The sequence below is a fragment of the Podarcis tiliguerta genome (genome assembly GCF_965153285.1).
Source record: "Podarcis tiliguerta genome assembly, chromosome: 10".
Classification (NCBI taxonomy): Eukaryota; Metazoa; Chordata; class Lepidosauria; order Squamata; family Lacertidae; genus Podarcis; species Podarcis tiliguerta.
In genome coordinates this window covers 57,460,506-57,476,400 of record NC_139543.1, presented here as the reverse complement: position 1 = coordinate 57,476,400, position 15,895 = coordinate 57,460,506, and the positions used below count along the sequence as shown (strand labels likewise).

Genomic DNA, 15,895 nt, shown 5'->3' with positions numbered 1-15,895 from the left:
CTAACCCAGACTTCCCCATGTCTTGGTGCCCACTGGATGTTGCTGGACTATAGCTCCCATTCTCCTTGACCACTGGCCATGTTGGTTGCAGAGTCCAAAACTTTTGGATAGCCTCAAGTTCAGGAAGGCTGCTCTAACCATTACACCACACTGGCCATAACTGCGAGTGTGACACCTAAAAACGGGTATTCTGGCCCACCTCACCATTACTGCAATAAACTATGCAAACTGATGCAGAATTATCTGATTAATCATATGTTTGGTCATATATTTAAAAATTTATATACCACTATGTCATTTAAAAATATAACAAGGCAGTTTACAACAATAAAGCATAAAAACAGTAAGGAAGTTAAAAGCAGACATCAGTTAAGCACTGTGGAAGGACGGATTCTTAATTGACTGCAGAGACTTGGCGGAGCAGGAAAGTCTTCAGCAGGCATTTAAAACTTGGCCCAGAAGTTCAAAGCTCCCGCAATCAGAAGGCTGCCTTGAAGCGCGCCATACCCCGAATAACCCGGCGCATTGGAAGGGACGCGGCGGGCAAATCGCTTCTTGGAAAGCTTGTTCTCAGAAGCGCAGAGCAGCGCCTTGGCTGGACGTCGCTGAATCAGAAATGTGTAATCCCCGTCGCCGCCCCGCTGCCAGCACTTCTTCCCTAGACCAAGGTACAACTCGTGGGAAAGGCCCGCTCGCGAAAAGGGCCCGTGTCGCTTTAAAAAGCGGGATTTGGAGGGGAGGAGCGCACAGCGAAAAGCGGCGCGAGGAGGAAGTGAAGTCAGTCTCGCGGTGGCGAATCCGCTGCTCGGAGCGCAGCGGACGAAAAAAGGAAAGAGAGCGAGCGAGCGAGCAGGCGGCGGGGCGGCGGGACCTGAGCTGGGCAGAGCCGCTTTGCATGGTGAGTGGCTTCGGAGAAGCGGGGTTTCCAGCCTCCCCCGCGCCCCGCTTTGGAGAGTCTCTCTCTCCCCGGCGCGCGCGCGTGGGTGTGGTCGCAATGGAGGGCTTTGCTGGCGGCCGGTTGGCAGCGCCCCCTCCCTCACCCTCTACCCCCCGCCGAAAAATCTCCGGCCTAAAAAGAGGGTAAAAAATGCTTGGGAATGTTGAGAAGGCACTGACTGGAATCCCCCTCCTCCCCGCGCTTCCTTCACTAGTTCAGCCATAGGCGAGACCCGCTTGCTTGATGTTCTGGAGGCGCTTCCTCGTGGCTCTTCCCTCTCTCTGTGTGCGCAACCCAATTCTGTGGCGGTAGCATATACAGTGGTACCTCAGGTTAAGTACTTAATTCGTTCCGGAGGTCCGTTCTTAATTTGAAACTGTTCTTAACCTGAAGCACTTTAGCTAATGGGGCCTCCTGCTGCCGCTGGAGCACGATTTCTGTTCTCATCCTGAAGCAAAGTTCTTAACCTGAAGCACTATTTCTGGGTTAGCAGAGCCTGTAACCTGAAGCGTATGTAACCTGAGGTACCACTGTAGTTGCTCCAAATGTTGCTCTTCGTTTTCAATAGCCGTGGCAAGACTATTAGCCCGCAGCTACGCTTGAAAAGTATTGCCGAAGGGAACTTGCCGTTTTCTTAAAGCATTCGCTCCTTGTCTGGTCTTCCCTTCCTGAGGGCTTTTGTGTGTGCGCTTTGAGGGAGACTCCTCGAAGTGCCATGAAAAGACAGAGGACAGCCGATTAATTCGGTTTATTATTCTGTTTTTAGCATTGGGTGGGTGCGGTTGCTCTTTCTGGGTTTCCCGCCTCGTGTTTTGTTGCGCGGTTTTCCTTTTTTTCCTCCCATTTGGAGGTATTTGCAGGACACGCGCACGTCCCAGGCAGACGTTGCCCAAAAAATTCCCCACTGGGGGTGTCCGGAAATAACCGTGGTTGTGATGGTGGTCAGGGGTAGGGCAGGCCTGGGGCGCCTTGTCTGCTCCTTGACTGGGCAGGCCGAGCTGGGGGAACAAGAGGCCTCTTTGGCTACTAGAGAGATGCCCACAGTGGCATGCTCAGCCAGGACCTTGGGCTTTGGGGGCTCCCTTCATGGGGCAAGGCTCCCTGCTTGCAGTACCCTTCTCCCTGCAAGCATGGATGGAGCAGGAAAGTGAGCAGCCAGGAGATGCAGAAACAGCAGCTGCCGCAACTTGTTTACTTTCCTTGGTTGGGTCCAGAGGGAGAACCCTGTATGGCTGTGGTGCCCTGGCTGCATTTGCCAGATGCAGACTGGAGGATGTACTGCAGATCCTGTAGATATGGAGCCCCCAATCTTTCTAGCCCAAAAGCACATTTGGAAATCTAAGAAACAGACATGAGCATGAAAAAAATACCCATTTCGCACAATGCTCAGATCTCTCCCAAAACAAGCAAAAACATTTGCAGTGCCTCAAAATAAATACAACCTCCCCCTTTAATATGTACTTATATATAAAATTGGGAGTTGCAGGGGGCCGTGGCAAGTGCTATCAGGGGTGTGTGAGGTCTTTTTGGGGCCAATGGGAATCCCAGCTCTAGACATCATTGAACTGTGTTTTTTTTTTACAATAATTTTTATTAGTTTCCAAATCCAAAATACATCTCATTATATCTATATCAAATCAAAATTTCCAAATCAAATATCCAATTGTATAATTTTGGTCCCGTCCCCCCCCCGCCCCGTGCTAGAATTACAGGTTTGTTTTTTTAAAAAAAAATCTGCTTCCAAAGTCTTATTTAATCCAGTTGTATTCCAATCGTAATTACAGTGGTACCTTGGGTTAAGTACTTAATTCGTTCCAGAAACTGTTCTGAACCTGAAGCACCACTTTAGCTAATGGGGCCTCTTGCCGCCGCCGTGCCGCTGGAGCACGATTTCTATTCTCATCCTGAAGCAAAGTTCTTAACCCGAGGTACTATTTCTGGGTTAGCGGAGTCTGTAATCTGAAGTGTATGTAAAAAAAATCTGGAGGGCCACAGGTTCTCGATTCCTAGTGCAGTGTGACCAAACAACAAGAAGCGAGAAATTAGGTTTTGTTTATATAACTTAAAAAAAAATATTATTGTGGCAGGCGATGTGCGTGTGTAGGAAGAGCTTGAATATTAGAAGCACAGTTCATCTCACGCATCCTCTCAACTTTGTTCCCACCTGCCCCAGATTCCTAGTGGTGCAGGGCCACCTTGTATCATCAAGAGTGGAATGGGGTGAGACATTACATCACAATCACATTCCTGAATGCAGTGCTATATTTTACCCATAGAGATGAATGACAACAAGTGACTCACTTTACCTTAGGATAAAGTGGGACACAGCTAGAGGGAGGTGACACTGAGCTTTTTCTCCATATCAAGCTTCATCTTAATGTTTAGGCCCAAGCTTGATCTTAATGTTCATGTCCTCTGTCACACCTAAATGTGACAACGTTGGGAACGAGCATTTCTGTAGCTCCCTAAGCTGCCTATAGCTGCATGTGGAATGTAGCTAAAGTACCTCAGAGCCTGCCAAGATTACTGGGAGGCAAGGGAGTTCTAGTCATTTTCCCAGCTTCACTTGCTGCCATTGCATGTGTCGTATTCAGTCCCTTAGGATAAAGTGGGACACAGCTGCAGAAGCCTCAGTGATGAATAGGTTTGTCAAGGAAATAGGAAGAGTGGTCCTGCGACCGCCTTTCTTTCCCATCCACCATAGAGGCCATAAGTGGTTGCTTGGGGTCTGAAGTGTGTGATATGGCAGGTAAGCAGCGTTAGGAAAGGATTTCTCCCACCTTGCTAATATTTTAAAGGGGCAAGTGCCGAAGAATACACACAAGTGTTTTGGACCTGATTCAGGTTGCATGTATTCTACTTTTGTGTTACTACTTTGAACAGTGCTGAGTTTGCTCACTTTTCAGAGCGTGATAATATTGTTGTATGCATTTGGATTTGATAGTGTGTTTCACAGAAGTGTAGCTTGCACGCAGAAGTACATCATTTTTGCAGCCAGTCTGCGGTGGAAGTATCCTCACCACATTTTGGTTGGAGGAAACCAGCAGTTTTCAGCAGAAGCCAGATTTTTACCACTTTGATAGTCTGGCCTTTGTATTAGTCACAAAGCCACATTTTCTTCCTCTACCCCCCCACCCCCCACCCCAAATTTTAAAGCATGAAACAAACATGCACATAAGGCACTTGAAATAAAAAAAAACCAATGTGGACACCATGCCTGATGCACTAGAGAGGGAGCTGTTGTGTTTGATTTGGAGACTGTATGTTTAATTACAAGAGCAAAGGTGAGGAAAATCGAGCTCACCCCTGCAGCAGAACCTCCTCATGTTTGCTCATGATTGGAGGAAATGGCCTCCTTTTCCAAAGTGAATTTGGGTCTAACTTCAACCTTGGAATATTATTCTTTTTATTAATAATAATCTTTTTGGCCAGTGACCCACTGCGTATATTGAGAAGCCTCAATTATATTTCCCTTTTGCCACTGTGGTTGGAGGCAGGTGTGTCTTGCAAGAAGCTTCTTCTGGAGCCAGGGTGTGAGAATAGAGGCCATAACCCATAGGATAAGGTTACCAGCCATTCCCGGGGACAGTCCCCGGATTTACAAATCAGTCCCCATACAAAGTTAAAAAATGTCCCTGGATTCACTGGAAAAAAATCTGGTAACCTTACCATAGGAACTTCGTGCTTGTGTGAATTATTTGCACACGTGTGTGCTCCTGTTACCATCTGAATATCTGAAGTCTCCTGTGGGTTTGGATAAGATTGGTCTCTGTGACATTTGGAACAGTGAGACTTTTTTCAGCATCTACTTATCTGTTTTCTCTTATCTGTTTCTCCACCACCAGATATCTCTTATCTGTTTCTCCACCACCAGATATCTTTACGTGTGCAGCTGACAATTAAACTACCTGAGGCAAAAAAAAAAAAGTTTTGCAAGTTGGCAGCACGTGAGCTGTTCAGGCTGTCTGTCCACTGCGAAAACACCTCCCCGCATTTGGCAGGCTTCAGTCAGTGGTTCACATGGGTAGGTCTCTTTCCTGTGAGCAATTAACTCTGTGCTATTGAGCGTGTGAGTAGACACTGTGAATGTAATCATAAATGAATACAACACTGCAAGCCCCCTAAATCACACTCTAGAGTCAGTGTTAGAAACTCAGATATAAGGACCCAGGTGGGTCCTTAGACCAGGGTTACAGTTGCCAAAATGGAATGTTTAGTCCCATTTAGGGGCCAGATAGCTCAAAAGCATATTTTTCAATACAGTGGTACCTCGGGTTAAGTACTTAATTCGTTCTGGAGGTCCGTTCTTAACCTGAAACTGTTCTTAACCTGAAGCACCACTTTAGCTAATGGGGCCTCCTGCTGCTGCTGCGCCACCGGAGCACGATTTCTGTTCTCATCCTGAAGCAAAGTTCTTAACTTGAAGCACTACTTCTGGGTTAGCGGAGTCTGTAACCTGAAGCGTATGTAACCCGAGGTACCACTGTGCAACTCTTGGGTTCCTGGATTTCATTCTCATTGTGCAGATAAAGTATCACGGACGGAATTCTACAGGATGTGTTGTTAGTGTGTGAAAACAGGCAAGAGCCAAGGATCCTCAGACATGCGCCTCCAGATGGTGAAGACGTCAGACGCCATGCTGGCTCCTAGCTTCACTTGGTCACAAGTGACCGATACCCAGGTGAAAAATGAGCCTGGCATATGGGAAATTTCAAACTCTGCTAGAGGTGCAAGATCATTCCCACAAGCAACAGGAATAAAAAGGGCTCTTGTCAAACCTACATCCCAGATACTTAGCAGCTGGAAACTTGAACAGACAATGGGAACTGCTAAAAATAAAATAAAAGAATCATACCCAACTAAAGGAATTAAGGGGTATTATCACCAAAGACCTCTTACTATTGGAGTTTGAGGTGAGCAAGCAATCAATGTAAATATTTGCCTACAAAGCAAAAAATTTAAAAGGGAGCACATCCAATATTAATAGATGCCAGCTAGTATTCTGCTTTTCAACTGAGAAAAAAAGTCCACCTAGAGAACTACTGTCATTCACTCCTGCTTCCGGAAATAGAATGTTTTGTGTTTCCTAGAACTTGGGAGCTGAGAATTTGATGCTGACAGCTACTTCCTTAATAAATATGACCTTTGCAACATGAGTCATTTTTTTAGGTTGTTGACTTGAACATATGTTTTTTCATGGCTGTGACGATGATATTATGATGACTGTTGTCCTTGTATGATTGACACCCTTCATATCTTTACTTGGCAATTCAAGCGCATACCAGAAAGTTTAGGGTGAGATTCACCTAATGTGTCCCATCAGCAGAAGCCCCCCCCCCCCCCCCGGATTTCTGCTTGCACTCACTTTTTTCCTCCTAAAAAGTAAGGGGAAATGTGTGTGCATCTTATGGAGTGAATGCAGGCTGTGCAGCTATCACAGAAGCCAGAACAGCAAAAGTAAGGGGAAATGTGTGTGCATCTTATGGAGTGAATGCAGGCTGCGCAGCTATCCCAGAAGCCAGAACAGCAAGAGGGATTGCTGCTTTCACTGCGCAGCGATCCCTCTTGCTGTTCTGGCTTCTGAGATTCAGAATATTTTGTTTTGTTTTGTTTTCCTCCTCCAGAAACCAGTCTTGTGGTCTGATGCGTCTTATAGAGCGAAAAATAAGTTATTCCATCTGACAGGCTGAACTGCTTGTGCTGATGGAACATTTCTCTTTAAACAGTGTTGAATTTTTTCCTGAGGTTTCAGCAGTTAAAGTAGTCGCCCTAGTGCAACAGGTCTACTTTTAAAAAAGGAAGTGACTTTTTGTAGTTGGGAAAGTGATGGAGAAGTGTAGTCAAAAGTGTGGGATGAATGAATCAATAATGCAAAGGCATTTATCTTCCCTTGTATTTTGAAAATTCAGTTTCTTTGGCATCTTTCCTTTAGTGGAGCTTTATATAAATTTGATTTCTGAATGTTTATTGTGCCTTCTCTCCCCCCACAAAAAGTTGGGGTTTTTTGTATCCCCTTGCCAATCTATGAATTAAATACATTGGTGTATTTTGCAACCTTTGCAACTAAAGCTATTTCACTTTCCCAGTTCTGACAAATGTCTGCACTGTTTTGTATTGGAAGTTTGGTGGCAATCCCTAGGTGGCACCAGTAAACATTGCAATCATTTTATAGTTCGGTTACATAGGTTCTGTTATCTCCATTTAAGCAATTAAGCTTTTTTCTCATACTTGACCAACATTTTCTCTGCACACGTTGCATTCAGTATAGGATTGCTCCTAATTTTTGTACAACATAATACGTTTTGTGATTGCCCCCGCATGCAAAAATTAAAACAAACAGATTTACCAAAGCTTTGAACTTTAAAGCTTCATTTAAAGTTCACTGCAGGCTCTGTGAAGCACAGAATCTACAATATTGCCATAGATTAATATATGCAGCCTGGGTTTTGGACTGGGAACTCGTAGTAGGAGTAATAATTCATTTATACTTGCTTCCCATGGAGCATCCCAAGGGGATTTACAGTATATTAAAAGCATGTATAAAACAGTCACATAGATTGTGTGGCAGCCATACCTTAGCAACAGTATTGCTGCTTGCTTTACTTAAGGCAGGTGTGGAGAGGTTGTAGCCACCATGACTGATAGTTGTACATCAGGGCAGCCACTGGTCGCTTGCAGTAGGTGATAAGTGACACACCTCTCTCCTTGGCTTTTGACACCTGAGATGTATGCTTTTTGGACCCACCTTCTATGGTTGTAAGTGGCTTTAAACTGTATTTAACATGGTGCTTTAGTTGTTGCAACCCACGCTGGGACTTGGGGTGGTGGGCAGGCAGGCCGTAAACTGGTTATAATAATAAGAATACATTTCCAGTTGTTAGTGGATAATTGGAGCCGGAGCCGCAGACCGATACTTATTTCCTGTGGTTTTTATTGCCAGGTTAAAACAATTTGGTCTGTCTTAGTGATTTCCTATTCCTTTGAGGTTTCCCCTTTGGAGTTTATTGTTCAGCTTCCCCACTTCCTTCGTACTCTGCTTTCATTCTCCTTGTCTGAGCTAGGCTTAATTGTGCTTAAACTGCTTAGGCAAAGAGCAGCAAGACTTGCAGCGGAGTGTGCAGGCAGACATTGTGGGATGGTAAAAGAAAAAAAAAGTGCAATAATCCAGTGTGGAAGTTATCACCTACCTGGGTAGTAAATATAGATAGGAATGCCCTGCATATATATTTAAATTAAATTCAAACAAACTTGGAGTGTTGCTTGGAAATTATTTTAACTTGAGCACATGGAAGTAGGTAAGCTCATGACAGCTTGACTACAGGCATTGATTTTCATTGTTACAATTTAAGTGGGGAGAAAAGGAAAGTGCTGAGGCCTACTAACACTAATTTTAGCTTGTGAAAAAGCTGTTTATTTCAGGCATAGGCAAACTCGGCCCTCCAGATGTTTTGGGACTACAACTCCCATGATCCCTAGCTAACAGGACTTGTGGCCAGGGATGATGGGAATTGTAATCCCAAAACATCTGTAGGGCCAAGTTTGCCTGTGGCTGGTTTATTTGTTACGTTGCCATACATCCCCTAGCAGTGATCAACCTGAAAAAACATTTTTATGGATAATAATAATTCAAGGTATTTTCCATTCAAAAATAAATCATTGAAAACATTTCCATCCCATGTAATATCAGTGACTTAGTTGTGCGGCTGCATTGAGCATCTGGAAATTATGCATGAAAGGGAGCGTGCAGATATATTAATTAAGCCAGCCCAAGGTGTTGTAGTTTGGAGATGAAAAGCTTTGGGGTTCCTGATAGCAGGGGTGGGGCAGAGTAAATCATTCCCAGCATTTCCTTACCATTGGTCCATCTATCCCGGTATTGGTTCCTCCGTCTCCCCCCCCCCCCCCCGCCAGCCTTGGGCTCTGCTACCTGAAAGCCCTTAACTTTTTACAACTGAGTCCTGGGCCATTTCCTTTTTTGAGAATGATTTTCCTCATCATTTTCACCGCTGCATCCAGGCAGCGTCCCAGGGACTGCACAGCCTTTCCTGATTCAGATGTTATGGAGAAATATGGTTGAGTGTGATCGGCACACTGACGGCACCTTGCCCCGAAAGTCCTAATGACCACTCCCAATGGCTTCATGTAGATATTAAATAGCACTGGAGATAAGAGAGTCCCCTGTGGCGTAGCTGCCAGGAGGCCAAAAGGCACTCTCCCGATGCTACTCTCTGGACTCGGTCCTGAAGTACGATTGAAGCCCCCAATTTCCATTCCCTGGAGCCCGTCCAGGAGGATGCTGACGAGACATCAAGAAGCTGGAGCAATGTTGCACTCCCCCTGTCTGCAAAGGTCCTCAGAGAATGCTTGCACCTGCCCCACCACAGACCTCTTCACTACCTTCCCCCAAAAGGAGTATTTGCAACTGGTCAATAGTTGTTCCAGTCCAGAGCTGGTTTCTTCAGGAACTGTTGCATCACTGCCTGTTTCAATGCAGCAGGGACCATCCCCTCACACAGTGAAGTGTCAAATAAATACATATTAATAAAACCCATTCATCATCAGCGAAAACACCAGTAGCAATATATGCAAATAAAATATCTTGAGAAGTTCTGACCTTTCCCCCAGTCTGCAGAATTATATAAAATTCTGGTGTGAAATAGCTGTCAAGGAGGCCTCTGTGTTCTTCAGATGGTAATTGCTGGGCATATACTGGCCAGCTTGAGCTGCAGAGAGAGAATTAACCAAGAGATGAAAAGAAATCACACACAATTCTTCTTTTGCAGGTAGAAGCCCTGTGATTTCCGAAGATTACGAGTAACCTGGCTTCAGCATCAACGATGGACCAGGTTGGATCAAAAATTATTTTCAAATAATTGTATTGTCTGAAGAAATGTTGAGTTGTTTCTCCAAGAAAAGTTATTTTTGAGTCACCTTTTCTAGAAGCCCCTACCCCCTTTCCCCCTAAAAGTGTTCAGCAGAACAAAGTTAGGAGCAAGCTGTGGCTCTCGCTCACCCCCGAGCCATGTAGAGACATAGGGAATCCCTGCTTAGGAGTGGTGGTCCCCGTCTCTTCCAAGTTCTCAAAGTTTACAAATTGCTGCAGTGCACAAGCACAGATCCCATATGTTTAGATAAGTGTTTCTTGTGGAAAGCACTGCCCTTTTAAGGTAGCTCTAGCTCAGAATCACTTGAGAATTCATTCCCGATATCTGGCTTTGATTGTGCATGCTCAACTAAGAGGGACCATTTCCAGAAGAGTAGCCGTGTTAGTCTGTTGCGACAAAAAACGGCAAAGAGGCTTGTGGCACCCTAAAAGACTGGCCGGTTTATTATAGCATAAACTTCCACAGACATCGGCTGATGAAATGGACTGTAGTCCACGAAAGCTAATGCTGGCACAAGGCTCAGTCAGGCTGGTCCTTAATCTCATTTTGCAGACATCAAGTGTGAATTAAAAGATGCCAAGATCGCCTTATTAGCAATGGTATGATGCTGATTCGAAGACAAGGGCAGAGTTGAAAAAGAAATGCACTACAACAGAGTTACAAAATAACTGCCCCTGGGACACTAGAAACCATACTTGGGTCTCACTCTGGAGAGTTTGACAGTGCCTGGTATTTTTAGTATCTTAAGAGCTGCTAACTTCCCCTTTTTTGTATTTAAATATAAACTGATATTCTCCAGTTTCACAGGGTAAGATTATAGATATGCATAACCCCTGGATTAAGATGATAAAGGATTTCATGCACTAGAACTGCTATTATAAATATTTTTAAATAAGCATTAAATGAAGTTGGCTGCATGCTTGTTTATCATAAATAATACCTGTTCTGTTTCTCCCCCCCCCCCCCCATTATAGGGTGATTATAATAGCCCCTTTCAGGAGGCACAGCTAACCAATATTCTCCTCTACTCCTTCCTGGAGAAGTCTTCCGACTGTGCTTTTGCTTCAGAGCTTTTTGCTTTGAAAAAACAATTGGTTTCAGAGCAGGACGATGATGAGGAGCTTCAGACAGATGGCAACAGATTTGGGCAACCTGAGGACAGTAGGTATTTTATCTTGAGCAAACAAGTTTGTTTGTCTGTTTGTTTGTTTGTTTGTTTGTTTGTTTGTTTGTTTGATACCCAGGTTTGATACCCTGGCTTTTCCCTCAGTGCAGCATGAATTTAAACAGACAGAACTACAAATATGCAATAAATATAAATATTTTAAGAACAGTTAAATAAATAAAACTATTAAAAATAGCTCTGCAAACAGTTAAGGCCATTTAAAAGCACACATGCAAAAATGTACATTATTATCCTGGCTTTTCTGCAAGCAGCTCAGAGCAGTGTACCCCTTGCACACATAATTCTCTCAGTAGCCCTGTGATGTAGATTAGGCTGAGAGGCAGTGGCTGCCCTAAGGTTTCCTAGCAAGCTTTGTGGCAGGGATTTGAACCCTGGCCATAAATTCAATGCTCTAACCACCATGCTACGGTGGACACTTGTAGCAAATCCTCTGAGCTGTCCTCCTCAGCTGTCTGTTTGGAACCTAACTTCAACCTTGGGCACATCCAGTGCACTTTTAAAACACATGACTTCCCCCAAAGAATCTAGGGAATTGTAGTTTGTAAAGGGCCCTGTGAGTGAGAAACTACAGTTCTCGGGATTCTTTAGGGGAAGTCCTGCTTTAAATGAGTGCTGGGTAGTGCTTTACCTATGTGGTGTGGATATGCCCCTTATTTATTTGAACAATTTATATACCACTTAGCTACAGTAGTCTTTCAGTGATTTTTTTTTCTTCAAAGGTGCAATACAAAAAATAACAACTAGTTTTCACTAAAAAAACGAAACATCAGTTAAAATGCCTGCTGGAATAAAAAAAGCCTTCAGTAGGCCCTGGAAGTTCAGAGAGGAAGAGTGAGCACAGAATTCCATTCTGTTTAATCTTTTTTTCAGTCATATATCCAAATTCAGATGAAGAGGAAATTTTCCGGATTATTGGAGCTCAGCTGGCTGAAATCGGAGATCAGCTGGCTGCCGAGATTGACCCATCGCTCATACAGAATCTTGTGCGGCAGTTTATAGAGGGGAACATGTCCAAAGAGGTGATTGAGAGGAATGAAATCTAAGGCTTACTTCAGTTTCATCTACCATGATAAGTGAAATCCTGGATCCAAATAACTGCTGTGCGGTTTTTCTGGGAACCCTTGCAAAGTCCATGCTTCTGTTGCAGAGGTGACTTGGTGAATGGGATGCATAATAATTACTTCAGCTTTACTGTTGGGACTGAGGAACATAAAATTGGAGTTGGAAGAGAGAGTTCAGGCATGTTTTGCTGTGGATTCTCTTACAATCTCATGAGCTAAAAGGCAGTAATTTCTACTTCAGGAACGCCGGGATATGTCGTCTTCTTGGACAGAGGACAACAAGGCATTCAGCTTCATTTCCATAGCTGAAATTTCTGTCCACCAACAACAGGCTAGACTTGTATTCTTGCAGCCAACTTAGCTGCAAAATTGGCATTGGGGCACAACAGTGTTCCACGAAGCAGGCGAGTCCAAGGCTTGCTCCCACTGCTTCCCTTGGGGTGATAAAAGTCCCTCCCCCTAGAAGGTAGAATCATAGAATTATAGAGTTGGAAGGGACCATGAGGGTCATCTAGCCCAACCCCCTGCAAAGCAGGAATCTTTTTTTCCAACATGGGGCTTGAACCTACATCCCTGAGATTAAGAGTCTCATGCTCTGCCAACTGAGCTATGTCACCAGACTTCCATTATATTTATGTCGAGGGTGTTCTCATAAAAGCAGCCTCCCCATATGTGTGATGAAGCAGGCACAACCTTACAAACAGAACATCATTTTTCATTGGAGGAGAATCTTGATTCTGTGACTGTAATCTGTAATAGTACTTCTGTTGTGGTGGGAGCATGTTTTAAAGAAAATTTAAAACATGGAAGAGGTACAGCCGTTGTTTTTTCATCTATTGGTGAGAATTGTTTTAAAAGGAATTACTTGTCCGTTAAGCAAAGGAGTGCCTACTAACAACAGATGTTGGAGGTGTGGAGCAAGCAAAGCAAAATTGCCCCAAGTGTTGTGGTTCATTTGGCCGGGGGCGGGGTTAGTTGCTTTCATTTATGTAGAAGGTGTATTTCCATTTTGATCTCCCCCACAATAAATTGCATTAGGTTACTCACCAGAAACATGGCTATAAATGGAGAAGGCTGCCATTATTTTAAAGTGGGTGGCCAATGCATGATTATAAAAAAGTAGAATGCAACTTAATGCCACTCAAGCTTCAGTGGTGAAGGCCTATAAACAGTTGACACCTGCAAATTATAATCTAAAAGTATTTTGTCTTCTTTGAGGAGTTACTTTGCTATTGAAATACTGTTGGATTGCTAAATTTTGAAATCCATACATAACTGAACCCATGTATAATTTAGAAAAAAATTTAATTAATCTATCATTGGTGGATGTTAATGATTGTTACACTGAACTTTGATGTTTGGAACTATTGTAATATAAACAGCAAAGGAGCAAAACAAAGATCCGCCAAATGCCTTGTGGTGTGTGGGGACAAGCGGAAAGAGAAAATAGGTTTTATTTGTGAGGGATTGGAGGAGAGAGGAACAGAAGGGCAGCATTTCAAAGAGGTACATTTTTCCTCTCTTTTTTTAGGCAATAACTAATCACCTGTCTCAAGTAGTGAAGGAAGTTGTGCGAAGGATGCCTTTGGAAATGGAGCAGGAGAGAGCCATGCTGGTGGTAGCTATGGTTTTAGCCAAAAAAGTAGCAAACACTATGCCATCTCTTCTACAACAAGTGTTCAGCACAACCGTGAACTACATCAACCAGAACCTCCGTGATTATGTGAACAACTTGGAACCTGAGGTGATATAAAATAAAATCCAGATGTTGCTATTTAATTATCTCCATGCCCAGTGAATAATTCAGCCCTACTTTGGAAGTTAGGGGGAAAAGGAGTGGTTATTGAAGCCGTGTGAAATGTTGTAGGAAAGGAGTTTGTTGGGTCCCTGATTTTACATCATGTGTGAATAGGATGCACAACTGGGGCCCATGTGCAAGTGGTGCTGCTTGTGGCCAGAGACAAAACAATGGGGCATGACTTCTATACAGTCTCCCCATCTTGCATCCTCACATGCAAGAGGCAGTCACTGCAGTTCAAGTGACACATTCCAGCCAGACAGGAGGACTTGAGGGTGCACAGGGGGGGCCACAGGGGAAATGGACTGGGGGGAATCCCGAGGGCCTGAAGTTCCTTACGCTTCCTCTGTTAGGATGAGGAAATTGAGCATTTTTGACTCTGTTTGGTGTGTTAACCTAACTCCACCAAATTTGGGGGGCTTGCAAACCAGAGAAAACATGGTTAGCAACACAGAGAGAGACCCCTGAAGCTTGTTTCATCAACTGCAAGATTTCAGTTGTAGCAGGGAGGAGTCAGGGAAGGCTGCTGCAGGCACATGTGTGTCCAGAGATGCCATGTTGGCAATATTCTGACTTGTGAACCTGCCTTCAGTTGGACCCTAAAGGATGGGCTGGGGAAACCCAGCCAGATGGGCGGGGTATAAAGAATAAATTATTATTAATAATAATAATAATAATAATAATAATAATAATAATAATACATGCAGGGCGTGTATGAAAGAAAAAGCCTTTTGGCGTTCACTTGTTTGGGAAATACCTAAATATGTGGACCATTGAATATAACTGTAGTGTACTGAACATAACTCCCTTTTCTTTCTCTTCTAGAGGTGAATGAAGGGAACACAACATGTCTACCTTTAAGAAATCTTTTTTTTTTTTTAAACCAGGAAACAGTTATAAGGAACTGTTTTAAGCTTTGCCTGCAATTTTTACCAATAGTAATTAGTTCCATTGTGCTGCTTACCTTGCTTTAAAGTATGAATTATGAATGACATTTTTTTTCTACTTGAAATACTTGGTCCTGCTCTACATCTCAGGAGGCAAGTGGCTATTTTTCTTGGGGTCATGGCGGGAGCAGTCCGTCATTCCTTGCAAATGACAAGCTTGGAGCAAAGGGTAGATGTTCTGTTCTGCCAGTTGCCAACTGGATTGGAGTGTTTGGGATCACTTATAAAACTACAAAGCCTTAATGAGCAATAGCAGGTGCTCCAACCCATCTAAGGACATCACTCTTGAGCATCAGTGAAAGGAATTGCACTAATGTGAAAAAAAACTTAGCTTGGGGGAACAGTGCTGGCTATGTATGCTGCTATTGCCCCATGGTACCTAGCCTTGGAGCAGCTTCATCTTTCCAGTTGTCTTGGAAACTGGCTCTAAAGAGCCAGGTGTTGTCCAGTTTTTAGCAGATCATTGTTAATTCGAGTAGTTGATATATGTAGTTGTGTTGCTGTTTGTAAAATTTCAAAAATGAAAATTGTTTCCTGTTTTCTTTTTACATTAGGCAGCAAATTTTACAGCAGAGGTGGTTAACCTGTTGCCCTGGTAGCATGTGTTTCTGGACTCATCAGTGCCACCCAACAAGCCCAAATGAGTAGGAATGCTGTGGCCACAGGTCACCCACTCTTGCTTTAAATGAAGCTGCCTTGTGATGTCCAATAAAAATCCCTTAAGGTTGCTTGATTGGTGGGTTCTGCTCTGTCATGCAAGTGTTTTATTTGCACTTGGGAATATCCAGCTCATAATAGATTAGGTAGCCCTGGGCTCTTTCTTTGTAAACTTGCCAGCTGTTGGTATCGCTTTATAAATCTCTTGACATAGTTGCAAGCGGGGGGGGGGGGGTGTTTATGTGTGTGGATTGCTGGCCTTCTCCTTACACCACCAGCTAAATTTGAAAAGGTGTGTCCCCCCACCCTATTGGACCACACCCTATAATCCTGAATAAAATTTTGATTCAGCATTAAGGGTTGAGAAAGTGTACACAGGGTGTATGTGGGAGTACTGCCTTAATAGTTTTCAATTTTAGCCAAA

The 15,895-nt window shown here is 43.7% G+C and overlaps 1 protein-coding gene across 3 annotated transcripts; it reads left to right on the top strand.

Annotated features, from left to right (window-relative positions):
• Positions 1–393: 393 nt before the first annotated feature.
• On the top strand, positions 394–15,341 carry BID (BH3 interacting domain death agonist; the record flags this gene model as incomplete). 3 transcript variants are annotated; one of them, XM_083402482.1, is made up of 6 exons in its annotated part: positions 404–898; positions 9,721–9,783; positions 10,797–10,983; positions 11,879–12,027; positions 13,601–13,813; positions 14,693–15,341. In XM_083402482.1, the coding sequence occupies exons 2-6, from the start codon at positions 9,775–9,777 to the stop codon at positions 14,696–14,698; spliced, it is 564 nt and encodes a 187-aa protein (XP_083258608.1). In that variant the 5' UTR covers positions 404–898; positions 9,721–9,774. The 3 variants fall into 3 exon arrangements, with proteins under 3 accessions (XP_083258607.1, XP_083258606.1, XP_083258608.1); XM_083402481.1 differs by lacking the exon at positions 14,693–15,341 and having other exon boundaries at positions 394–898; positions 9,725–9,783; positions 13,601–13,822; XM_083402480.1 differs by lacking the exon at positions 14,693–15,341 and having other exon boundaries at positions 397–898; positions 13,601–13,822.
• Between the last annotated feature and the right edge of the window lie 554 nt (positions 15,342–15,895).